The sequence below is a fragment of the Heteronotia binoei genome, chromosome 3 (assembly GCF_032191835.1).
Source record: "Heteronotia binoei isolate CCM8104 ecotype False Entrance Well chromosome 3, APGP_CSIRO_Hbin_v1, whole genome shotgun sequence".
Classification (NCBI taxonomy): Eukaryota; Metazoa; Chordata; class Lepidosauria; order Squamata; family Gekkonidae; genus Heteronotia; species Heteronotia binoei.
The window spans coordinates 53,975,645-54,003,239 of record NC_083225.1 but is presented as its reverse complement, the minus strand read 5'-3'; the positions used below and the strand labels follow the sequence as shown (position 1 = coordinate 54,003,239).

Below are 27,595 nucleotides of genomic sequence, written 5' to 3'. Positions count from 1 at the left end.
TCACTATACCATGCTGGCTCTCTTGACTGATACTTGCATCCCAAGTTTTTTGTGCTTTGCAACAAAAGATAAAAACTGACAAATCACCAGGCGCAGATGGCACACATATTTATAGTTAGGATTTTTTAGAATTGTTATTCTTCAGCATCTCAAAATAATTTATTTTCAGACATGAAGTTTTAAAATTATTCCTTGCTGCACAATTACAGTAGTCATTTGCTTTTAAGTAGCTGCTTTGATAATTGCCATCAAGCTATTAAAAATGTTTTGAAAAACTGATGTTGCATACTTGAACATCATTAACCCACCTCTTTCATTTATATTAGGCAAATCAAGATATGTTTACCAACGTTACACTATGCCATTTAGTGAATTACAGAAGATTTTCTATAGCATTTGTTTTTCTTAATCATTCTTCTACAGGAGGCAGGAAACACTTGCTTCCTAAAAATAATGGTTAGAATGTATCTATCTCTATCCCAGCTTGACAGAATCTAGTTTTCTAACAAAATATTACTACGCATTCAGATTCTCATTTGTTTTATAGTAACTTGCCCGTGAGATTGTTTTTTTGAATTTAGGGCAGGCACATACTGAGAAAGAATTTTTATTTTGTTTTTGTTTTATCCTGGATGATCAGAGAAAACAGGCAGACAAAGAGGACCCCAAAGAAATTCCTGTTATAATGAACAGAATCTTCAAGCATGAAACTGGGATCAGAAAATTCATCGGATTAAGGTTTAAAAGCTCACACTAATAAATACTACTTTCAGTACTCATCAAATGTGATCAGTTCTCTGATGTTCCTAGATGTACACCAGAATCCTAAATACATTCCCTTGAAGGTAAAACCACACAAATCTTTTACTCCACTTTGTTGTACTTCAGTCCCTCAGGCAATTTAGTCTAACACTAGGCCATTTAACCTCTATTTGCAATTTCCAAAAAGAGGGGAAAGGCTGAAATACAAAGTAACAGAGATTTGTTTCATTTATAAACACTGGATTGAATCTGATTGTGATTGTGAGTGCACCATTCTAATCATTCTGTTTTAAAGCAGAGGCAATGAGTGCTTAACAGCAAAGAACAACAACAAAGCCTTATACTTTGGAACTGGGGGCAGAAATAATTAAAGCATGACATTGCAAATGCACCATAAACTGTAAAAAAAACCAAACCAAAACTCCCAAACCCTATTTAATTTGGACTGCAAGTAAAAAATTAAGCAGCTTCTTAAGATCGAATTTACTTCCTTGTACCTCACATTGGCTAGTGTTTAGAGAGAGTATTAGACAAAAATAATGCAAGTGGGAAATAAAGAGACTGACCTATTTTTCCAAAAGAGCTCTGTGAAAAGGTTTTGCTCTAATTGACCGTGTGGCATTGCATAACCAAATAAGGAGTTACTACTTATGCCTTCAGGAGTGGAAAACTTTGGTGCTTTCCATTCTGTTTCAATTTCTGCTGGAATGCAGAAACAACACCTGGTCTCTTCTACCCAGGTAAGGAAGATTTGGAGTGAATCATTTCCATTTTTGTATGTATAGCCATGGGGACCAAACTGTGTCTTGGAAACTCTGTGGCTCTATGTATAAAACTTCATAAGGAAACAGTGCTCATGCCGGACAACAACAGTGTGGGATGATTCTTCCTATGCATATATAGATGTGTCTTATGAAGAAAGTTGTGCAGGTGTTTAGGTCACAAGGCAAACCAAGCAGTCTCTAAGTTTATGTCGTAATGTACTGTCTTTCTCTCAGTCATTGTCAGAAGTGACGCTAAGAACACCTTTATTCTTGAATGCATCATTTCTGAATCTATATTATTATTATTTAAAAAGAAAAGTGTAACTTTAATAGGAGATACACTGTCCTTGTGTTGACAGATGTGGGAAATATAAACTGTTTTCAGATTCATTTGCAAAATGCTTGGAGTTTCTGTGAGGTGCAATTGGTAGTGGCAGAGTGGGTTCTAGTTATGTTAGCAACAGTCTGTTGTTTACACTTCTTGCAGCATGGTACCATCGCTTTAGTACCATGTTACCATCGCTTTAGTACCAAGTATATGCTTGCACCATCCTCTTGCATATGTTTTTAAACCATTTAATTTTTTAAAAAAGAGGCAGAGTATAAAACAAATTCAAATTTGGTGATTTTTAAAAATTCAAAATATTTGAGCACCCTCCCACCCTGTTTAGGGTTGTCAGGTCAGTGTTGGAAAATACCTGTAGACTTGGGGGGTGGATCCAGGAGAGAGGGGGGGGGGGTTTGAGGAGGGGAGGGGCCTGAGCTCAACATGGTAAAAATGGCAGAGAGTCCACCCTTTGAAACAGCCATTTTCTTCAGGTGAGCTGATCTCTGCCAGCTGGATATCAGTTGTAAAAGCAGGAGATCTCCAGGCCCCACCTGGAGGTTGGCAAGCCTAGCCATTTTTTCAGTACATAGAGTCTAGACACAGAAGTAGTTACAAAATTATGTAGTGGGAGAGCGGTAGTGTATCTTCTCCCCAATTTTTTTTAAAAGTCAGAATATTACATGCACACAATACTGGAATATTTTGCTGCCTTCCAGAAATTTAGTATGAGCCAGAAAAGTGAGAGGAAGAAGGGGTTGAGATTTCCCATCAGAATTATTGAGCCAGCAGATAAAGGCTCAATAAAAGCTTTAAAAATGTAACATTAAAATATGTGAAAGTTGTGGGGTATTTATATGTATTGTTTAAAAAAACAGATATTTCCGCATGGTATTTGGAATTTATGAACTTGAGCAAGAATTTTTATTTTTATTTGTTTTAGCAGACTGAAAAATGTGTCAAACGATATGGCTTATGGGCTTCCAACGACTGTATGCCAGAAGTTGTGGCCCTAGATGCAGAACTCTAGACTGTGTGCACCAAAGGCTCCTTAATGTACCTTTTGGACTCTCACTTTCGCTTTAAAAAAGTTAACACAAACTTTTCCTCAAAAATTTTTTTTGGTTCTGCTAAGTCACCTTCTTCTCTCGGGTTTCAAACTCATGCTCGAATTCTCCTTTTCTTTTCAGACTCTTTGACACCTCCTCCTACAGAGAGAGAGAGAGAGAGAAGGTGGAGGAGGAAAGGTCACGCATGTTTGGGAACAATATGTAGGTCAGTGGAACATTTCCTGCACTTGTGCAAAAGCCAGGGGAGGGAGCACTCCCTTTTCCCCGCCGCAGCTTGCCTCTCGTCCTCCCTAAACGCGGAGCCCAACCTCTTTGCCAGGGGGAGGGGAACCCAGAGGAGGCGGCGACCCGGGAGTCCCTTTTCATCCCTGACCCACTTCGCAACCTCTCGCGCGCCCCGGCGGACTCCAGCGGCTCCTCTGCGCCAGAGAATCCCCGGCTCGCTTCTCGCAAGCAGCAGCAGCAGCCGCCCCCGCCAGAGGAACCTCCCCTGCTCCAGCCTCCCCCGTCCTCCTCAAGCAGGAGCCACACACTTCCTATTCCCGCTGGAGGCACAGGCGAGAGAGAGAGAGAGAGAGCGAGCGGGCGCGCGCCAGGCTCCCCCGATGGTCTGAGGGGAGCTGGAAGGCGGCGGGCTGCGCCCCACGAGTCTCCCTCCGGACTCGGGGGTGGGAGCAGATGAGGCCCTGCCTGGGAGAATGCCCCCCTCTCGCCCTCGGGGCAGCAACTTTCCGGCCGAGAAGCCCCTGCTGGAGCCGGAGCGCTTGCAACTTAATGCTCCACGAGCAGCTCGCGTCTGCCGCCGTCCCGCAGCCCTCCTCCGTCTCCATCTTCCTCCCCGGGAAGCTCCCGGCTGCTTCTGGCTCTCCGCGGAGCCGCTTTCCCCGCCAGTCTCGGGGCAGTGCTGGCGCTGAGGGGAATACCAGCCCGGCATGCGGCGTCCCCTCACACCATGAGAGACAGCCGGCGGTGCAGCACCCACGGCACTAGGAGCCCCAGGAGAGGAGAAGCCGCGGGAGAGAGGGTGACTTTGCCCGGCCTTGGCTACGACTGGAAGAGCGACCGCAGCGCCAAGGAAAGTGGCCGAATCAAGCACGAAAGCGGCGGCGGCGGCGGCAGCGAGAGCCGTCCGCACACCCAGGTGGCCACCGCGGACAGCAGCAGCATCTGGCGCGTCCTGGCCGCGCGCGCCCCCCTCCCCAAGCACCGGCATCTCAGGTAAGAGGCGCAGGCGACGCCTGACACAGTGACACAGATAAACAGCAGCAGGCGGCTTGCTTCTCCCACGGTGAACGTTAGGGGGCGCCCTCGCGTGTTCTCAGGCGTACGCAGGTGGCGCACTTGGATCCGGTGGCATGGCAACCCCCTGCCCCTAGACACAGGCTTCCAAAACAGAAGCTACTATCCCCCCCCCCCCCAATCTCTCAGGATGGAGACTGAAGATTTCTGCAGGTACATTGGAAGATGGATGGTTGAGTCATGTGTGCATGCAGAAATGCAGAGGGATGCCTATTCTGAATGAGGCCATTCTCCTCACCACCACTCTTGATTTGCTCTGGCATTTTTCATGCTGGTAATTCAGATGTACTGTCTTCATTACCCAGAACACGAAACCGCATTTTAAACATAGGATTTCCAAACAAACAAACTTATGAGTAATATTTATGTGAGCACAAAAATAGCATGGTACAGGCTGAAAAAAGTGCTAGTTTTGAGTGCAGCAAGTGAAGTGGTCTGAGACATGGAGGCTTAAGTTTTGCAAGTGTGGTGAGCTTCCATAAAATCACATTGCAATGTTATATAAACATTTGCACAACAGCCCTTGCATGTGGAGAATGTGTAATGTATATGGAACATTATTTCAAAACTATACGGAGCTCTACATGAAGAGAAAAAAATCCAAAACAAAAGGTAAATTTATACATTTTAATTAGGCAGACAAAAATATTACAATTGCTATTGTTTTTGTACATTATTCCAATCTTTGCAACTGGTTGGTATGGCAAACTGAGGACTATGGTTTGACTGTGGACTGTGATTTTCTGCAAAGCTGATGCCAACTAAATAATATCTGCCATAGTCTTTGAGGCTTCTGGATTCGATATAATGGACTTCAGAGGGATGTACAAAACATTCCTGCCACACAGCAATGGTGTTGCATCTTTGTTTGTTCCAGTTGTTTGACTGTTTGATAAACAAGCTCAGAAGTAGCACAAATTTCTTTCTGAAATTATCATACTGTAAGTGTATCTGTTCATAGCTTAGAGGTTTATCTGTTCATAGCTGAGATAAGAAAGAAACATTTATTTATTAAATTAGACTTTTAGACCGCTCTCGCTTGAAAAATAGGGCTCAGGGTGGCATACAACAGTGATAAAAATTACAAATTTTAACAAAAGTTTGAATTAAAATAATACATAAAATATATTTCACAGCAAACTAAGCCAGTCCGATGGTGATAATTCCTGGACGTGTTACTGCCTTATAGAGGAGGGAGGCAGGGAAGAAGGAAGAGGAGTGCCAAACGAGATGAAGGATCACTGCTGTCCTAGGCCAAATGCCTGGTGTAACATCTTTGAAAGCCAGTTTGGTGTAGTGGTTAGAAGTGTGTACTCTGATCTTGGAGCGCAAGGTTTGATTTCCCATACCTCTGCATGCATTTGCTGGTGTGACCTTGGGTTAGTCACAGTTCTTGAAAGAGCTGTTCCCTCAAGAGCAGTTCTGTCAGAGCTCTCTCAGCCCAAACTACCTCACAGGGTGTCTGTTGTGGGGAGGCAAAGTGGATGGAGAGCGGCTGCTCTGAGTGAAGAGTGGGGTATAAATCCAATCGCTTCTAAGACTGCCTTACACACCCTGCGGAATGGCAACAAGTCCTGCAGGACAGAGATGTTATTTGGCAGAGAATTCCACCAGGTAAGGGCCAGGGCAGAAAAAGCCCTGGTCCTAGCTGAGGACAGCTGGATATCTCTCAGGCCAGGGACCACTAGGAAGTTCTTATTTTGTATGGTGTTGACATTCACCTGAGAGTGACATTAGGAAAATGCAGATGGACACATATTGGATATTAAGAATTCTACTGCAAGTACTTACTGAGAAATTCTCTTTAGACTTTTATTTTATTTAAGGAGAATTTTTGTAGCAAATATACACACCCTGCAGCTCTGGATCTGATTGTGGTGTGACATTTGCAATCAGGGTTGCCAGGTTGGTGTTGGAAAATACCTGGAAACTTTGGGTGTGGATCTGGTAGAGGGCAGGGTTTGAGAAGGGGAGGGGCCTCAACATGGTACAATGCCATAGAGTACAATGGCATTGTACCATGGTACAATGCCCTTCAAAGCATCCATTTTCTCCAGGGGAGCTGATCTCTGCTAGGGGAAGATCAGTTGTAAAAGCAGGAGATCTCCAGGCCCCATCTGGAGGCTGGCAACCTTGGTTGCAACAGATAACTTTAGATTTCACTACCTTCTCCTACCAAGGAAAAGCTCTATTTTCATAATCTGTCAGTTCAAGAATTCAGTTTATCTCAGAAAATATTTCTGCATATTAGCTACTTCTGCAGGTTGCTTCAGCTTCTAAGCCACTTGGCTTATTCATGAACAGTAAACATGTGAAACATTGATGTTCTCATCACTTCATGAGCTCATCGTTCTAAACAAATTGACACTTCCTCTTATGCACTGCTTTTATTTTTATAAGGATGTATAATGACCAGGGTTTATGTGCCCTGATTTTTGCCATCCTCATTGAAAACTAGAAAAAAGACCATTTCCACTAAGATCATCAGCAACAACTTGTTTGTGTTGTAAGAGTAAAGGAATGATATTTGCAGGACTGAAACCGATGCCAGGTTAGTTGTGTTCTAATCTTCCAGGTCTCTCTCATGTATACTGCCTCTCTTCTTTCCTGCTTAGCTTTAACTGTAGTTTTCCTGCGCCATCCAGACTTGGCAAATTATACTAAGAAGAAATTGCCTCTTGAAATCATAACTTGAAACTGGAGTTTAGGGACAATTCTGTTTAGTACTATCCTTAGTTTGCTTGATTTGGGTATCACTATAATACAGCAACCCAGGAAAGGAAAGAGAAAACTCACAGGAGGGGAGGACATAATAGTCCACAGGATGCTTTCAGTTGCCATGGTTTGATGGTTGGATAAATCTACCTTCAGTGTACATGTAATACATTCTTCCACTTTCATAGCACTGACAATTTGTTTACACGGATATAATCAAAGATGTAAAGAGAAGTGGTATGAACGAGTATATGTAAAATATTTGGAACACTTGAATGTGCTATACAAATTCTGTTATTTTTCCAGTATTGCAGAGGGTATCTTTTTATAATATAACAGGGAAAACCCTTTTAATACTATAATAATAGTATTATTATAAAAATATACATTAGTATAATACTGCATTAGTAAAAAATAGGTAATAGTTAAATGGCTGTGTATTTGTTACAATGTATTTTATTTTCCTTCCTCCAGTATTAATAATTTGCATTCGGATGTTTTAGTTATGTTGGTTTTGCTCTTCTTTTAATCAGGGGCCATTTTGTAGAAAATAGGTGGTAGAGCTCATCCAGAGATTGTTATGCAGCTGCACCTACTATTCAGTGGTCAAGGTAGGCAGGAGGAGGTAGAACTCTCAGAAAGGTTCAGGAGCTGTGCTCCTGTGAGCTCCCACTGAATCCGAGGCCTACTTTTAATAGAGTTTTTTTTTCAAGGCCTCTATGTTTTTAAGTTTCAGAATCAAATTACCCAGGACGCCTAAACTCCACATTCCTCCCCCGTTCTTAAATCCATAGAAATATTTCTGTTGATTCCAGGTATTTTAAAATCATTAAATCAGTACAAAGAGGGGTGCAATTTTGATTTTTTAAAATTGTGAACTGGCCTGTTAAGGTTTTAAAATCAATGACAAGAAGAGTTTGATAAGGAATATGGTTATATGTTTTGTATGGTAGTATGTCATAATGGCATCAGTGTAGGAGTTTAGGTTACAATCTGCAATTCATTTACCACAGATAACTACTTTTACAGTGATTGGCAAAAATCCCCAGAGAAAGTAGACTGTAGCTAATAAAGAACATACAGTAGATATCAGGACGAAGCCCAGAATCTATAGGGTTTTTTGTTTTTTAAGCATCCAAAGTAGCATAGCTTGGGAAATTGTTGTTACGGAACCTTGGAGAATCATTGCTGGTTGAAATGTACAATACTTGATGGACCTGAATGAATATAAGCCAACTTCATATATTTCTAGATCTAACAGTGCAATCCAAAGCAAACCAAACTCTCCTAAGCCAATTGACTTCAGTAGACATAGAAGGGTGTAACTCTACTTAGACCTGCATTGTTGAGGTTGGATTCAAAATACTGTGAACAATTCAAAGCTCATGGAATGGGACTTTCCTGCCACACCCATCCAGTTCCCTTCCACTGAGGGCATAGCTACATGATACACCTGACATGAGCTGGGTCACTTATGCACAACCAAAAGGCTGATGGCGGGGATTTCACCCCTTTTCTGTGCCCTAGGAAGGACATCTGGAGCCAGAGAGAAAGGCTGAAAAGTCCTCCTGCTTTTTCCTCACCTCAAAAGCAGTGCAGGAGGAAATGTGGAATCTCCTTCTCCCACCTTATGGGGCTCTCTTGCAGTATTTTAAAGGTGAATTCCCCTGATGTACATCAGACTGAGTTGCACACAAGTGACCTGGCACATGTTGGGTGTTTTGTGTAGCTTGGCTCTGAGCCTCCCTTAAATTCTGGGGACTTGGGGTACTCTTCCAAACAGAGTGAAGAGAAAGTGGAGGTATGTCATGTGGGAGGGTGAATCATCAAAAATTCTCTTCCTTTTTCTTTGCCAGTGGAAGTACCATTCCCCTAGTAAGTATTGTTACACCAGCAGAACAGCAACTTTTTGATCCAACCTTTGAAGTTCATTTGCAGTTCTTTCAAAGGGTGCCCTTGTTAGTAACCAATGTGAATTCAGCTCAGCAGTTTAGAAAATCACACTACCTTTAATGTTGATACTAATTACCTTGTAGAGTTTCAAGGAAGACCTCAAGTTAATCAGTCCACAGGGTTTTTTAAACTTGCTATCCTGCCTATGAATACTTTTGTTGATCATTTGTGACCTCAACAAGCAAATGACTGTCGACTTCCCTGCAGCTATTTTTATTCTTCTCAATTGGTTAGGTGTTTATGAGACTATTATGTTGTTTTTTAATGTTGTTGTGTTAACACTGAACTGTACAAGTTAAATCATTTTGAAGGGCACTTTTGGATTTTTCTTAGTTCTAGAAAGCTACTTAACCATGAAGTACCATTTAATAACACTTAAATCAATGTTTCCTATTGCTGTCTGTTATTTTGTTGTTGTGCTTCTCTTAAGACCTCTGCAGGTCTTTCTGAATCCCTCTCTTTGTTCACCCTTGTTTCTGTTCACAGTGTGCTCTCTCTTTCTCTCTGTACCCCCATAGCACAGACTCTGTCTCCATAGCAGCACTATAGGTATCTCTGTATGCTTCTCTCATTATGGCAACTTCTTCTTTTTCTCTCTACAGTGCACAACACTCTGTTTTCTGCCTCTCCAGTCCACCCAGGTCTTTCCTCTATCTTGTTCTGTCTCTTTCTCTCTGTACTGCCACACATCTGTATCCCCACATTTCTGCGTCATTTTTACTTCATTCTCTTGTCTCTTTTTGTTTTTTTCTGTTATTTTCTACTCCTGTATCTTCTTATTGGTTCAGTGGCAAAGGCTCACAAGTCTTTCATCTTTTTATAAATGTACAGGGGTGGATATGAGATGCAAGTGGGCATGCAGTGTATCTGACTGGCAACAGGCCAGAAAAAATGGCACCAACTTCACCAGCTACATGTGTTAATGGCGGTATCTTTCTTTTCTATTCATTTTCTTTCTTTTTGTTCTTGAAATATGCAATTTTGTTGCAAGGAACAGAAAATAGCATGAATTTAGACTGCAAATTGATTTAGGTTCTGGAATGATCTTTTTGCCTCTTGTTAAGAAATGAGATGTGTTTGGTAGTGAATTCATCTTTTTAAGCATGTAGAGAAGTATACACTAAATGTGTTTGAGGAACTAGCTACAAACTGATTCCACTTAATTGCTAATGAATACAACAGGTTGGAAATAAGTGTGTTTTCAACACATATAGGGTGATAACAGATGGGTATTTAGGGGCGGATTGGAGGCTCAAATCGGACCAGCTCAAAAAAAGCCATCCTGAACCCTCCACATACTCCCCGGTGAGGTGGCCCCATTCCGTCTGTGAGGCAGTTTGGCGCAATCAGACTGGAGGCGGGTCTCAGAGGCTGGACTGCTCTTTTTCTCCCCCAAAGAGTCAAGCACTCATGCACTCAAGTGCTCTGGGTAGGTTTTACACACAAAAAAGCCGGAAACGGCTTAGGGCACCTTGACATTTTCACATTGTCAAGGTGCCTTGCTTGCGCACTTCCTCATCAGATGCTGAAGTGGTGACTGGCGTGTGGCTCAAAAAATTGCTACTACTTTGAGAGTGGTAGCTTTTTGAGCTGCTCTGAGGCCTCCAGAGGATGGGATGAGTATGGGATGGGGCCAGGTGGCAGATGTTTGGGTTTGCAAGGATTTTTGGGTGAGTTTCTGAAGCATCTGAGTTGCTCCTAATTGCCGGTCCGTTATCACCCATTTTGTATAATACTTGTAACTGTTGGTTTTGTTCTCAGGTTGATATCAAGCACAGATTTTATAGGGAAAAAAATCTGTGAGTCTCCAAACTTCTGTTGCACATCACATAGAATCAATATTCTTTGAAATATTTTATATACTGTTAGTATCCAATCTGGGTACATACTTCCTTGTTATAGTCCTTTAATCCCTGTATATTTTTATTTTAAAGAGAATGTGTTTTGTGTTACCACAACTGTGTACTACAATGCATCGACCTAGCAGGGCTGGCTGTTCCAGGATGGGGCAGTTGCTTCTGGCAGCAAATTTCTGTCAGGGCACTATTTCCCTAACTCCAGAAAGAAAGAAAGAAGGTAAGAAAAAAGAAAGGCAGAGAGAGAGAGAGGTATAATTTCAACTGTTTGTTTCAGTTACAAAGCCGTCTGTGATAAGCATTACCACCTACAACCTGGAATATTTGTCTTTATTTCTGAGCCATATTTCCTAAGCTCTGCTCACTTGAAAATTACAAATGGTGGAACTCCCAGTTAAGATGGCAGACTAATCAGGAGAAGCTCCAGTGCTGCTTCTGCATATCATGCTTTGATTTGAATCTTATTTGATAACTGCAGCTATTCACTCTCACTATATTATGCTACTTTTGTTTCTTTTCTTCTGATAAAGTGGCTTGTAATTTCAAAACTGTGAGTTGTAAAGGAAAAGAAACTTAGCTGCCAAACATTCTGCCACTGAGGGTCAAGAAGAGGTCATTCTCTGGCTGAAAACAATGATTCCTATCTGGAAAAAACAATCTGAAGAACTAAAACAGGAGTCCAAAGGACTGAAACAGCATTTTATAGAAGTACAACAACTTTCTGCTAATGATAAGACAAGCAGCAATTCAATTCAATAGCTTTGGAGATTGATTGAGTCTACTGGTGCACAAGTTCAACAGATGGAGTCCAAAACAGCTGCTCTTGAAGTTGAAACCGCAGCTCATGAAACAGCAGTCTCAACATGTCTTGTCCGGCTGGATATCCTGGCTCAAGTGGCACAAGTCAATTTAACCTTTGTGTTCTTCATCTTTCAGAAGAGCCTCATGGTTGGCCAGTAAAAGCTGGTGGAATTTATGAAAAAGTTGTTTCATGAGCTTTTGCAGCTTCCATCAGATTTTCATTTGCAAGTTGAAGGAGTTTATCAGATCTCTTCTGTACCTAGCAACACAAATAAGCCATCTCCAGTGATTGTGCAGCTTTTGTGAGTGAGTGTAAGAAATCACCTCCTCCACCTTGCAAGACTGAAACAGGATCTTTGTTGGGATTCTGATAAAAATAGGATCATGCTCTATCCACATTTTACCAGAGAAGTATCAATGCAATGGCACCAATTTGTTTTAAGTGCTCTCAAGTCACTTCTGAGGTATGGTGACCCTATGAATTAATGACCTGAGAAATGTTCTATCATTAGCAGGCTTGCTCAGGTCTTGCATGCTGACGTGTGTGGCTTCCTTGAATTAATCATCCATCTCATGTTGTGTCTTCCTCTTTTCTTGCTGCCTTCAACCTCTCCTAGCATTATTATTTTTTCCAGTGATTGTCTTCTCATGATATGATCAAAGCACGAGAGCCTCAGTTTGCTTATTTTAGCTTCTAGGGAGAGTTTAGACTTGATTTGATCTAGAATCCACTTGTCTTTTTGGCAGTTCATGGTATTCATAAATTTTTCCTCCAACACCATGTATCAAATCAGTCAACTCTCTGTTGGCACTAATTTACAAAAGCATAATGTCTTGTAAGGTATGTGAATTGGCAATATGATATTAAATGTCCTTCTGTTCTCTGCATGTGCTATCGAGGCTAGATAAAAAAGTTTCAGATTTCAATGGCTGCAAAATTGTTTCTTGCTGGACTGCAATCTACGCCCTGCTGCTCCAGACCCTTAAGACTCTCCTGCAGAGAAATTCGCAGTCTGTTGTGGTCTTTTGAAGAAAACTGCTAGTCATAATCATTTAAAGAATATTAGATTGTCCACTTCTATATTAATCAGCTTGGTTTAGAGTAGAGCTAATTTTTGTTTTCTTTGTCTCCAGTATTAAGTTTTAACTTGTCTGGGCTTACAGCCAGTTTATAGATAACAGTCTAGGCTTGTTGCCATATTTCTCTTCTCTCTCTTTGTCTCTTTTTTCTGTTCTGATATCCTTCTCAGGCTTTAATCAGAGGTCTCCATGGACCTCCCCCCCTCTATTCTGTCACTGATGGAATAAGTGAGGTCCACGTATACCTAGATAATAAAATGGATGGGAATGATCAACACTGTAGAGAACTCTGGAATCTTACCTGGAAGAAAATTTTTGTTGTTGATTAGTTTGCTTATGTTTATTTTTTGGGGAGTTTTCATTTTTTCTTTTTCTTTTTGGAGGGGAATAGTTTTGTTGCATAGTTGGTGGCTACTTTAGAAAACATTTTCCTGCTTTTTTTGCTTATCTCGGTAACTTTTATTTTATCTGTATTTTAAAACTTTTTTTTGATAAATGTTCTCAATATGATACTTTGTGACTCTTTTGTGACTGGAATATTGGGCCTTATGGATTGGATATATTATTTTCAAGCATCATGCTCAGTGTGGTATCTGGAAGGTTAACGGCCTGACGGTTTCAAGAAGAGTAAAAAGCTTGGCTTTACAAAAAAAAGCAAAAAGCAGGAATGCACAGGAACCCAGTTCCAGCTGGCTTGGTATCAGGGGTGTGGCCTAATATGCAAATGAGTCTCTGCTGGTTTGTTGCAGAAAACAATGGTGATGTCAGGGGGTGTGGCCTAATATGAAAAACCTGCTGGGTTTTTCTGCAAAAAAGTCCTGGTAAAAAGGTTATTTCCTGGTTGAAAGACATTAAAGCTGGTATGGCTTTTTTGCAAGAAACTTATATAATGGCAAAGAATAAGAATTGCTTGTGTAAGGTTTGGTTTGTTGAGATATAGAAAAACAAGCATGTTTCTTTTCAGGTTCAGCAAATGATTACAATCCAAATGGTTGTTTTATTATTTTGGTAATAAAAAGTTCTGTTTCTAATATTGTTATGATTAATGTATATGGTTCAAATATGGTCTCAACAGACACGTTTGATCAATACTTTGTGGTTGTTCTGGAGAGTTTTCTCCAGAGCTAGCGCTATGAGAAGTGCTTTCTTTGTGTGTCGATGAGTGGGAAACGTCTCTTAGATAAAGGAAAGTGAAACAGTATTACAGGCAGCTTTACTGTTAGAGGCTGTGAAAACCCACTGAATTTAAAATTACTTTAAAAAGATGGAAGTTTTAATAGAACACCTGCAACAGAAGAAACATCTTTGAAAAACTAAACTCATCTGCACTTAAAATCTGGTCAGCACTGGCACTTTATTCTTCCTCCGGAGCCAGGTGAATAGTCATTGAGCACTTGAAGTCTGAACCGACATGATGAACTGAAACTGACATGATTAACTGAAAGGACGGTGTAAACTTGTTCTCTTGCACATTTGCCTTTTTTTGAATTTATAGTGATATTAATGATTATATTGTTTAAGAGGCATTTGAGTAATCACATATATTTTTGAAATACCGTATTTTTTGGACCATAAGACGCACTTTCCCCCCCAAAAAAAGTGGAGGGAAAAGTGTGTGCGTCTTATGGTCCGAAGGTACGTACCTTCGGGGGGCGGGGGGGCGATCTGCTGCCTCTTCCTTTGATCCGGCGCTTCCCCCGTGCCTGCTTGCCTGGCTCCATCTTCCTCAGGCAAGCGTGGGATCGCTCCACGTGGCCCCAGCGCTTCGCAAGCGCCGGCCACGGAGGAGGCAGCGTGCTTCCTACTTCCCTGTGTGCCTGCCTTCAGCTGTGATGTCTAAAGCAAGCACTGGGATCAGAGGGGGGAGGGAGCGATCCCAGCGCTTGCTTTAGACATCACAGCTGAAGGCAGGCACACAGGGAAGTAGGAAGCACGCTGCCTCCTCCGTGGCCGGCGCTTGCGAAGCGCTGGGGCCACGTGGAGCGATCCCACGCTTGCCTGAAGAAGATGGAGCCAGGCAAGCAGGCGCGGGGGAAGCGCCGGATCAGAGGAAGAGGCAGCGGATCGCCCCCCAGGAGGAAGGTGCGTCTTAGCCTCCGGTGCGTCTAATCGTCCGAAAAATACGTAATTTTCAGTCTTTTTTGTTATTTTTCCACAGTTTTTTGTGGCTTTATATTAAATCCCTAGTTGGGGGCAGGGGATCCCCTAGTTTGGAGGCCATCGGCTTGCTTCAGAGTTGTCAGAAATCAGGGGCAGGAAATGTCTGCTGGGCACTCCATTATACCCTGTAGAGACTGATTCCCATAGGTTATAATGGAGAATTGATCTGTGGGTATCTGGGGCTCTTGGGGGACTGTTAGTTTAGGTAGAAGCACCAAATTTTCAGCATAGCATCTGGTGACCCTCCTCAAAGTTTCAAAAAGATTGAACCAGGGGAGTCCAATTCTATGAGCCCCAAAAGATGGTGCCCCATCCATCATGATTTTCAAATGGAGGGAAGGCATTTTAAAAACTGCTTTGCCACATCCCACTGTTCCCCCACCATTCCATTTTAAACAAAACATCGCAAGAGGTTTAAGCATGTTTGGATTTTAAGTTAAAACCAGGGCTTTTATTGTAGCAGGAACTCCTTTGAATATTAGGCTACACACCCCGATGTAGCCAATCCTCCAAGAGTTTACAGGGTTCTTACAGAGCCTATTGCAAGCTCTTGAAGGACTGGCTACATCAGGGGGGGTGTAACCTAATATGCAAAGGAGTTCCTGCTACAAAAAAAAGGTCCAGTTAAAACATGTTATTTGTGTTTGTCTGTGTCCTTTATAAAGTTTGTATCTCCACTACCTCACATTACATTTTATGACACACATGGCCCGGCCCCACAGAGTCCCATTTGTATCAGATCTGGCCCTCCTAACAAATGAGTTCCACACCCCTGTTTTAAATATTATCTGTTCATTTATTATTTATTTATTAGCTATCATTTTTATTTATTCAAAGCTTCTGTTAGAGGGAGAAGCATTGTATATGCTCCTCATAAGAAGCTTATAGAAATGAAAGAAGTGATTTCGAGACATAAATAAATATCTGCTAAGTAAGTCTGCTGTATCTCCCACACCAGATCTTTTATTGGAAACTGTAAAAGGTTAATATGGACTAAATAATATACTATAAATGAAAGCAGAATATACTTTAACTTGTCTGCACCAGTCGTATTGAGAAAGTGGTGGGAGACCAGGTAAAATTTTAGCATCTTGTATATGACAACAACCTATATATTTCAAAGATAGATGGTAGGTAGGTAGGTAGGTAGGTAGGTAGGTAGATAGATAGATAGATAGATAGATAGATAGATAGATAGATAGATAGATAGATAGATAGATAGATAGATAGATAGATACTATAAGAATACACACTGCCTGTACTGAAATAAATTCTTAGTTTTATAAATTTTATTCTAAATTGTACAGTAGAGGCAAAGAACATAAGAACATAAGAGAAGCTATGTTGGATCAGGCCAAAGGCCCATCCAGTCCAACACTCTGTGTCACACAGTCGCCAGAAAAACCCCAGGTGCCATCAGGAGGTCCATCAGTGGGGCAGCACACTAGAACCCCTCACACTGTTGCCCCTCCCAAGCACCATCATTCATTGTCATTATCATTGCCTTTATTTCATCCATATGCAAAAGTTCAGCAAGAATTTTCAGAAAACAATTTGGAAGCATTTTTTTCTCACCTGGATCTCCTATGTTAAGATATTATTCAGCAACAAATTCTTGCTGAACTTTTGCATATGGATGAAATAAAGGCAATGATGATGAATATGAATTATGGCAGATCTCCAGGACCAGATGGGTTGCCTACTGAATGATATAAAATCTTTTCAGATTTTTAAATTATATGATACTTATATCACAGTGATTCCAAAACATGGCAAAGACCATACTCAGCGTGCAAATGTTTGACTTATTTCTTTGATGAATGTAGATGCAAAGATATTAACTGCTGTTCTTACTAACACATTTCAAAAGTTGTTATAACTTGGGTACACATAGGCCAGGTAGGATTTATACGAGTCAGGCAAGGCTCTGAGAGTCATAGGCTGATAGGATTGCTTTAAATAGTAAGAGATCTGATCAGGTTGCCATTCACTTGATGCTGAAATTTGTTGACAGAATATTCTGGAAATTTTTCTTTGCTACATTAATTAACTTCGGTTTTCCTCATACATTTTTAAGTGGCTTAGAATTCTCTATTCATCTCTCAGATCCAGGGTGCTGACTAATGCCATATTTTCTGTGGCATTTCCTTTTGAGAGGGTATTAGATAGGATTGCCCTCTTTCTCCTCTTATTTTAAAACTTTGGCTTCTGCCATTAAACAAGATGATGATGATGATGATGATGGTGGTGGTGGTGGATTTGTACATAACTCTTTAGAATTTAAAATGATACTTTATACAGATGATCTTTTATTGTTTATTTTGGAACCTTAGTCTTCTATTCCTGCATTAATGAATATGATTAATACCTTTGGAGACTTGTCTGGATATTAGATTAATTAGGCAAAATCTGAGTTGATACCACTGGGAGACATTATATCATGGAGTGTATTTTTCTATGGACATTTTCAGTGGTGCTCAGGCTTGCTTATTTTGAAATACTGATTCCTAGAGATCATGTGTGTGTGATTATGCTAATTTTTAACAAGCTAATGTTGATGTATCTTTGAATTTGGACAGATCAGCAACTTTAAACCAGAGGTCCCTTTTCTGATGACCATTGAACATGTTCTGGAAGTGGGTGGGAGCAGGAGTAGCTTGTGCCTAGCAAGGCTTCAGATTGCTGAGGAAATTTCTGATTGGCTCTGCAGACAGAAAAAAAATTGCTTCATTGGTCATGGCAGATAGCCATAGCACACAGATCTTCACTTCTGCATGAAAGCTGCCCAACATCTTGACCATTATCCTCCCTTCCCTTTTGGCCAGCAGTGGGGGGGTCAGAAACAGTTGGCTCCACCTCCCATGACAACCACTTTGTGGTTGGCTCTGCCTCTTGTGGAAGCATTCTGTGGTTGCATCCAGCACCCTCTGTCAACATTCCAGATGTGCCCTCAGATTGGAAAAGGTTGGGGATCCCTGGTAAATAGGCTCAAAATGAAGATTATGCCTAGGATTATTTATATTTTACATGCAGCTCCTTTCCATATACTTACAGATATATTGATAAAACTAATACTTTTTTTTGGAAATTCATGTGGGGATTCCTTATTGCCTTGAATTCTTTAAAGAGAATGCAGCTTCCCTTCAGTGACCTTAGTTTATATCATCAGGCATACGTATTGCCTTATATTAATTACTGAGATTGCTCCCTGCAGCTGGACTGTCCACCTTGGACTTTTTTGGAGGCTTCTTGTCTGTTGCCCCTCTCTAAGTGGCATGTATTAGGGTTTACTTATGCTAGAGTGGATCCCATTCCTCCTTCAGTTTCTGCATCTTCAGAACAATGGTGTATAATTATAACAATATCAGTTTGATCCATTTTCATGTGGTAAATGAACATTATGTGCCGATCCAGGCCTAAAAATTGGGAAAAAATATTTTTTAATGCAAGGCTTGCCCACCCAGTAGACATTTCCCTCCCCCCCCCACACACCGCTTTCTGATGACCCAAACCTGGGGATTGGCAACCATCTCTCTCTCTCTCTCTCTCTCTCTCTCACATACACACTTACTGGGTCTGGTTCCTCCACAACAACAGGGGCTACGCTGCTCTCCCTTTCTCTCTCTCACACACACATTTAGTTGCTCTGAAACGAAAGCAAAACAAACCGAGGGACTGTGTTGCTGATCCTTCTCATGAAGTACTTCCTGCTCAACTTTAAAGGCACACACACACACACACACATTTTGAAATGTACCTGTTTGCAGGTTTCTAAACCTGCCGGAGATCTAGAGCTGCCTGGTGGCTGTGGGGGTGGGGCTTCCCCAGCTAACTGGCTGGGGGTGGGGGGAAGCCTGTAAAACCTGGGGATGCCCTTCTGGGACCTGGGGATTGGGAAGCCTAGCTTGGATTGATAAGAGTTGGTAGGGTTTTGTGTTTTTTTTGTATTGGACAAATTGATAGACTATTATAATAAGTTGTCATTTTCTCAGCTGAGGTGTGGATATGACTTGTCAACTTCTGTTGAATGGCAAAATTTACAATTACAACATCTGTTGGTATCTAGAATAAGAAGAGTAGGCTTTATCCTCTGCTTTTCTCTACTGAAAGGAGTCTCACCTTCTCTACTTCTCCCCACAACAGGCAGAGGTAGGTGGGGATGAGAAAATTCTCAACTGTGACTGGCTTAGGTCACCCAGCAGGCTTTATGGGGAGGAGCAGGGAATCAAACCTGGTTCTCATAGAGTCTGCTGCTCTTAACCAGTACACCATGCTGGCTCTCTAATACAGCCCTGTGGCATTAAATGTCTCAGATTACCCTTTGCTCCCAGAAACTCTAATTGAATCGATGCAGAAAGTGAAACCTACAATAGTTTATGTTGATTAATAAATATAATATGCAGGGTCTCAGGAGTAATGGAATAAGGATCTAGAGTGCCCTATTTCGCCAAAGCAACGGCCTTGAAGCTTATACTTGTACTCTCCATCAATCTTAAACTGAGACTTATTCAGCAAAAAATTAAATTTAGGAATATACTGGACACCACATGGACTCTTTAGCAAAGGCTTGAGTTATAGTGTCTATGTGTTGGCATGATAACTCACAGATCACATCCCTTAAACATATGCTTTGGACATGCCTGGTAATTCATTTTTTCTGGGAGGAAATTATTACTCATATCAATTTTGTATTCAAATGTTCATGGATTTTTGAGAATGCTTATGTTCTTTTATACTACCTGCCAATCTACTGGAGGTTAACCAGTGGTCAACAAAACTGGATCCTCCATGTCCTTATTTCAGCTAAAATACAGCTTGTATTACAACACTGGGAAGATAAATGCCCTCTTCTGATAAATCAACGGATTGAGAACCTTAGAACTCTATCAAAGATGGCATATAGATGGCAGTTTTTAATGGACATTTTTAGGTATTTAGAAACTTTTAATAGAAAACTTATGTGTATATCTGTCTATCTGTCACCACTGTTGTTATATTATTGTCTTCCTTCCTGTTGCTGGATTCGGAATATTCCCTTTTTTGTTGTTGCTGTTTTTTTAAAACAGAAGAAATAAAAACAGAAAATGACAGATGTTCACATACTAGTGACATAACTTCATGGAACATGATGAATATCTTGAAAGCAGCTGGTTTCTATAGGTTTATTTCAGTTGTCTTTGCACAGTGCGGTCAGTGTAGATCAAATGTGATGTCTTCGCCTACCTTCATATTCATATCCCACTGTATGCAAGAAGCTTTGAGTGACATACATTTGGGACTATCCAATCTTACATTCTAATAGTCAAGTGTGGACTGACCTTTTACCCCTTTCATAAACCTACGAATTAGATTTTATGTTGAGAGAGTATAACTGGCCTTGCTGCCACCCAATGATCTTCAACCTTGAATAGGTCTCCACAGTTCTAGTCCAGTGCTCTAATTGTGGCTGTCTTAGATCAGGCTGAAAAAAAAAATAACTGGACCAAGGAGTACTCTGTGATTGAAGGGGAAAGTTGAAGCCTTGTTTTCCCTTACTGAATTCCATCATTGTGCATGTGTGTGTGTGTGTGTCTGTCTGGTGCTGGCTGTTAGATTCAGGTGCATAACTGTGTTGGCCTGAAGCAGCAGAACTAAGTTTGAGTCCCGTGGCATTTTAAAGACCTACAAAGTATTATTCTGAGTATAAGCTTTTGTGTACATGCACGCTTCCTCAAATAAAATTAAATAGAAATTACCAGTCCATACATATAGGTAGAGGATGAGCAGTAAATTAGCATACCACATAATGAAGATGTTTAACAGATTCAAGGGCCAAACAGGAATAACAAGTTTAGTTTATGTAGTTACCATTTGTTTGGGTTAATTATTCTCAACATTCCGCAATTATATCTGCCCATAAGTCTTCAATTTTGACATTGTTTATTTCCTTCATTAAATCCCTTGGAATTAAACTCAAACAAATGGTAACCATATAAACTAAGCTTATGATTTCTGTTTGGTCCTTGAATCTCTTAAACATCTTCACAGTGTTGTATGCTAATTTACTGCTCTCTACCTATATGTATGGACTGGTAATTTCCATTTCATTGTATTTGAAGCTGTGCTTGTGCACGTGAAAGCTTGTACTTTGAATAAAACTTCAACTTTATTAGTCTTAAAGATGCCACTGGACTCAAACTTTGTTCTGTTGCTGTCTCAGTGAAAGCCTTGGGGTTGAAAGGCAGGTTACAAATACAGTAATACTTCTTGAAAAATAAAGTAGAGACAAGAGCACCAAACTGAGAATAATGTGGTAAACATGTTTTATGTGTATGCTTCCTGTGGTAATTACCGAGTAGCTTAGCTCCAGGGGTTTCCTCTTTCATTAAAGCCTTAATTACATTTAAAACAACATTAGAATAGTTACAGTTTGGTAATAAACAGCAGGAAATATTTGGAAGTGATAATAAATTGCTTGTTCACAGATTCAGTCTAGAGAAGTTGCTTTTTACTTACGGTGCAGAAGCTAAAATATCCGCTATAGACTTACAAGGAGACCATTTAGTATTTTTTGAAGTCCAGCAGCTACAACTGTAGTCAGTTCATTGTTGTCATGGTAATAGATTGGTCAAAATCTGAAGGGGGAAAAAGTGTTCCTGTGCTTTATAAAAAGGAAGGCTGCATCAATGTAAAATAGAGCAGACAAATATTTAGACTGATGTTGTATCTTTCTTGAAACACACTTGGGATTTTAATTTGAAACTGTTAAAAAATCCGCATATATTTGGGCAAATTGTACCATGGGAAATTATGTAAATTAAGATTAAAACTACAGGAAACACTTAGATATATGTAGCTTTCTCCTGAGGCTGTTTTTTAAAAAAAGATAGTACAAAGTTTGTGTTTGTTTGGATGCTTTAATTTTATTTGGAAAATGCAGGGAGTGGGTTCTAGTAGGGGTAGTACATTTAAAGCAAATGTACTGAATTTTAAAGGGTGACTTTGAGACTGGAAGATCCTCTTTTTGCACATTTTTCCTGCCTGTTGTGTCTTTATGATAGTAGCAGTAACTCTGGTCCCCCCTGCTGCTCAACACCTTTTTTTCTATCACACTATTATCCCACCATTCCTCCAAGAAAGTCAGGAAGAGAGCATGTTATAGTTTTCTCTTCATTTTATCCTCAAGTCTATGAGGTTAGGCTGACAAAGACTTTCTTGGGTCTGAAAGGATTTGAAGCCAGTTCTGAATTCTAGTCTAACTTGTGACACTCACTTAACTGTAGCATTTTTAAAAGGACACTCCATTCCCCTTATTGTTGCTTAGCTTTGAAGATATGGCTGGCATCTTGGCATTGATATGATGCCAAATCTGTCACTCTCACACTGAGGAGTGGGAAGAAAAAAAACGCTTTGCAAAGTTCTTTATGGAAAACTGCTGAAAAAGAAGGCCCTCCTTCCAGCCTATGAGCAGAGTAGTGAAGTTCTGCAACTTTTTTGGTGCAAAGAGGGCCTTTGAAGGAGGTGGCTTTTTCTTTAGTGGTGATGTGGTATCAGCAATTATATCTGCAGTGGTCTCTTGGTGTTTTTCTACAAGTCTTTGTGTCTCTTCCAGAAAATCTGCCATATGTTCCACTTAGCCAATCTGAACATCAGATTTTAAATTCTAATCAAATGTATGTTAGAGTAAATCAGCATAATTTGAAGGTTACTTTGGTTTATGCAAGCTGGCAGCAGCTCCAAATGACTGCATTGGTTTGCATGGCTCAACTGAGCATAAAACAGACATGCCTGCTCCTGTGTTAGCCTTGGTTTTTATATCAGTGCACAGTCATAAGAGTGACTTGGTGTCATTCATGGATTTCCCTGCTCCAGTGAGCTCATCCGGCTTTAGGGCAGTTGTTCCTTGTCTTACCAATTTTAAAAATCTTATTTAATATAATACAAATATTTAAAATAATACTTTCCTTATTAATTATTTATCCTAGTGAAAATAAAGCATAAGGTTGAACAGTATTCTGAAACAGCTGTTCCACTGTGCAATGGATAAGTAGGCTTCCCAACCCTCCCGCCCTGGCGGGGGACCCCAGGATTTCCACCCTCTTCCCCCGCTCCCCAAAAAAACGGAAGCGGGGAGAGGGGGGGAAACGGCGCCGGGGAGCATGGCGAGCCGCTCGATCCTGGAGCGGGCGAGGCCGCCGCGCCACGCTGCTGCCGCCCCCTCCCCGCCCACTGCAGCTGCTCCTCCCAGGGTTTTGCCCAGTCTGAGCCCATCTCGGAGGAGCAGCCAAGAGGCGGCAGCAGTGCAGGCAAAACCAGCAAGGCAAAACCAGAGAAGGGGAGAGCGAGGCAGGCCAGGAGCATGGCGAGCCGCAAATCCGGGCCCTTCTAGGACCCAGACTCGCGGCTCGCCACGGACCCGGCCCGCCTCCACCCCCCCCTCCGATTCCACCCCAGAGCCGGAGCGGGCGAGGCCGCCGCGCTGCTGCCGCCTCCCCCCCCCCGCCCCACCGCAGCTGCTTCTCTGAGATGGGCTCAGCCTGAGCCCATCTCGGAGGAGCAGCCACAGCGAGCGGAGAAGAGGCGGCAGCCGTGCAGCGGCGTCACCCGCTCCAAGACGGGGCAGCTCGCCACGCTCCCCGGCGCCGTTTTCCCCCTCCCCCTAGCTCCACCCCAGTGTCTCCTGGCTCCACCCCCAAAGTCTCCTGGCTCCACCCCCAAAGTCCCCAGATATTTCTGGGATTGGACTTAGCAACCCTATGGATAAGAAATATTTTTCAACAAACTAATTATAGTTTTACCATGCCAGGTAGTTTAAACCACTGGTGGAACTGAGTTTTTCTTGCAGAGAATATACACATCAGTAGATATGATATTAATTCTAGATCTTTCTTAAAAACTGTGTTTTTGCAATATATTTGTAATATGTGGCAAGCAATAACTTATCATTTGAAAAGTTACTTCTAATATTCCTTTCTTTGACTATTAATGCACAAGTACAAAACACAGAGAGAAAATCTGCATGAGGACAGTGGCATCTTTGGCATTTTAACAAACCCATGGAGGAGATCCAATAACAGTTGGATAGGGTATGCCAAACAATATGAAAAAGTCTTAGCTCCCTGACAGAAGACAGTGATAGAGGGAAACAGATGAGTCTCCTTGAGGATGGAGTTTCAAGCTTTTTGATTTCATGACCCTGAAGGCCCTTTTTGAAGTTGCTGCCCATCTAGCCTCAGATGGCAGGGGCATCTAAAGCAGGGCCTCTGAAGATGACTGCAGTGGGCAGGTAGGTTCATTTGGGAGAAAGTGGCCCTTCAGGTGTGCTGACCTCAAGCCATATAAGGCTTTAAAGGTCAACATCAGTACCTTGCATTGAACCGATAAACAAGTTTGGAGACTAGAGTGATGTGATCCCTATGACACACACTGGTCAGCCTTCTGGCTGCAGCATTTTGTACCAACTGTAGATTCCGGAGCAGTCCCATGTACAGTACATTGCAGTAATCTAATGTTGATGTTACCAGAGTGTACGGCACAGTGGTAAAGTCTTTCCCTCCCAGGAAGAGCTGCAGCTGGCTTACCTGTTGAAAGTGCTGAAAGGCACCTCTGGCCACTGTGGCCATCCAGGAAACCCTCTCCCCCATGCTGTGAAAGTGCTTCTTTAGGGGAAGTCTAACCCAGTCCAGAACAGGAGATACCCCACTTCTTTGGAAAGACCTTCCCATCACCAGTAGCAAGTCTATTTGGTTGGGATTAAGTTTCAGTTTGTTAACCCTCAATCATCTCAAAACCGCTTCCAAGCATCTGTTCTAATTTTCCACAGTCTCCTTGGGATCTGCTAGAAACTCAAGGTAGAACTGAGTGTAAATTGGTGGCAACTCAGCCCAAATCTTTGGATGGCCTTCCCCAACAACTTCAAGTAGATGTTGAATAGTGTGGGGGTGGGGGGTGGAAAAGATAGAAGAAGAAGAATTGCAGATTTATACCCCACCCTTCTCTCTGAATCAGAGTCTCAGAGTGGCTTACAATCTCCTATATCTTCTCCCCCCACAACAGACACCCTGTGAGGTGGGTGGGGCTGAGAGGGCTCTCACAGAAGCTGCCCTTTCAAGGACAACTCCTACAAGAGCTATGGCTAACCCAAGGCCATTCCAGCAGGTGCAGGTGGAGGAGTGGGGAATCAAACCCAGTTCTCTCAGATAAGAGTCTGCACACTTAACCACTACACCAGATAGAACCTTGTGGGATCTCAGAGGCCAAGGGCAGAACACAAGTCTCCCAGTACCACACTTTGAAACCTACTTTCAAGGTAGGACCAAAACCATCACAGAATAGTGCCTTCCAGTTCCAACCCTGAAAGATGCTCCAGAAGAACATAATGAGTGATAGTATCAAAAGCTGCTGAGAGGTTCAGGAGAATTAACAGGGTCACACTCCCCATGGCCGTCTTCTGGCACAGGTCATCTACCAGGGTGACCAGGGCTGTTTCAGACCAATGACCAGGCCTGAAACCAGATTGGAATAAATTCTCTTCTTTCAGGAATCCTTGAAGTTGCCCAGCTACCACTAGTTTAGTCACCTTGCTCAAGAATGTTACTGTCCAGTTCATCTCCCAGACTCGGGTCTTGGGCTGCTGTGCCCTCCAGGACCCCTTTCTTCAGTGGGTCTTAACACAGGTCTCAGAATATATAGAGGAAGGGGCACCCTAGGTTGCTCTCTCTCCTGCCATCCTCCTCTTCCATGGCAGCATAGGAGAGGCCTGGCTTCTCCTCCCTGACCTTGGCTAACCTAAAAAAGGGCTTCCTGGGGGTAGGCTTACCTCAGCCTCCTCCAATGCCTTCTGAGCCAGGCTGTCACAGCTCCTCCCAATGGCCACCCTCCCTTCACTTCACTTCCCTTCCCCAAACCTCTCATAGGCCTGCTCTCCTGGACTCACTGGGCCTGAGGAGGGTAAAGTCCCCTAAGCTGACATCTAGGGCAGACAAGCCTCTCCTGGGCTGGGTGAGACTGGGCTGTTCCAGCATGGCAGTGTTGGTGCTGATGTGGCTGTTTGGCCCAAACCAGGCTTGCAGTGCCAGTCCATGCTCAGAGTGGCTACAAGACAGGAAGCAACCAGTTCTGGCCCACAAAGTGAGTGTGGAGGCTGGAACAGTGTAAGTGTATGGAGGAGTCTGCAATGAGAAAGGGGAATAAACTGAGTCTGCAATGAGAAAGGGGAATCTCTTTCACTGGCAAACATAAGTAGGAGATGTCCTTTGAGGCCCAATCTGGTATTCAACAGGTAGTGGCATCACTTGTAGTCAATCAAGATTCTCTCCCCTTGACTCAATGCCTTTTCCAAAGGTTTAATGCATCTGCTGATTTTGAGAGTGCATTGAGTGCTGGAAGTACAACAGTAGGAGATGTCCTCTGAGCCCAACCTGGTATTGCTTGGATACCAGTACAATACAGTAGAAGTTTTACACTATTTTTCAATTGATAGCAGTTGAAATAAAAATAGAAATACTTGTTTAAAGAAAATCATGATGTCATTCTTCAGACAGAACAAAGTAGCACCTTTAAGACCAAAGTAGGAGTCCAGTAGCACGAATGCAAAGAGGTCCAAAGTTAAAATCCAGTGGCAGAAAAGTAAAAATTTGGTCCAGGCTTACTAACAATAGAATAATTAACAGACATTCTCACATTCTAACAGGTTACTGATTTATTGGTTTCCCACGCTAATGCTACCCAGATCAAAGGTTTTCTCAATTTGTTAATTTTACTTTTCTGCCTTTGGATTTTAACTTTGGACCTCTTTGCATTCTAAACCACTGCCCACCAGCTATATGTAGCTCTGATCACTGTACCTCATGCCTCAACTGAAGAAGTGTGCATGCACACTAAAGCTTATATTCTGAATAAAATTTTGTTGGTCTTAAAAATACTGCTGGACTCCTACTTTGTTCTTTTGCTTCAGACCAACATGGCTGCCCACCTGGATCATTCTTCAGATAGTCATTTGTAATGTGTAGTGAATGGACAAACCACAGTGATACCTCTTCCACTAACATTTGTGAGACAGTGTTCCTTATAAATGTTAGGCTAATTATATAAAAATGAAAAAATAAAGACATTGTAACCTGGGAGTAAGCCCCATTGAATAGGCCTAAGTAGGATTCTGAGAAGATCTTTTTTGCCATTTTAATTGTTGCAGTTTTTCCATAGAGAGAGCTCTTTAAAGTAGTTTGGGGTCTTAGGGACCTTCAAATGCTGGCTCCTGATATTTCCAGATAATCCCAAGTATTTTCAGGATTTTTTGGGACTCATTTGCTGGTATCCTGGAAAATCCTAGGTACCATCTGGAGACCTGAATATATTTGAAAAATACAGATTTGCCTGCGATAGGTCAATAAGCTACTTCGCTAAAGAATTAACATAACTAAATCACATCTACTTCCTAGAAGTTTCCTGCTGGATACTGAATGCAACTAAGAGGCCTGCAGCGAATTTTCTGTTTAGTAAATTACAAGGGATCATATGACTGTTTATTTAGGTTAGAACTTCTACAGAGTTCAGTGGAGTTTACCTGTGTGATTATCAGGGGCTTTTTGAACAGGAACACGTAGGAATGCAGTTCTGGCTGGCTTGGTATCAGGGTGTGTGGCCTAATATGCTAATATAGTTCCTGATGGACTTTTTCTACAAAAAAAGCCCTGAAAATTATGCATAGCATCACAACATTTTCTGTCCTGGCAGGCGGGGGTGGGGGAGGAAGGAAGGGAATCTGTCCATCAGTTTTTATTCCAGCCTTCTTATAAGGAGCTGAAAGTGGTGTGCACAGTTATCCCCTCC

The 27,595-nt window shown here is 41.9% G+C and overlaps 1 protein-coding gene across 3 annotated transcripts in view; it reads left to right on the top strand.

The window, feature by feature from the left end:
* The first annotated feature begins 3,480 nt into the window (after positions 1-3,480).
* The window catches only part of NPAS2 (neuronal PAS domain protein 2), a 104,696-nt gene continuing 80,581 nt past the window's right edge, over positions 3,481-27,595 (top strand). For 2 of the 3 annotated variants that reach the window (XM_060233817.1, XM_060233815.1), the window contains exon 1: positions 3,482-4,139. In XM_060233817.1, coding sequence (XP_060089800.1) covers positions 3,874-4,139 — 266 coding nt within the window. In that variant the 5' untranslated portion in view covers positions 3,482-3,873. Of the gene's footprint in view, positions 4,140-27,595 lie in introns of all 3 variants that reach the window. The other variant, XM_060233816.1, reaches the window with a different exon arrangement.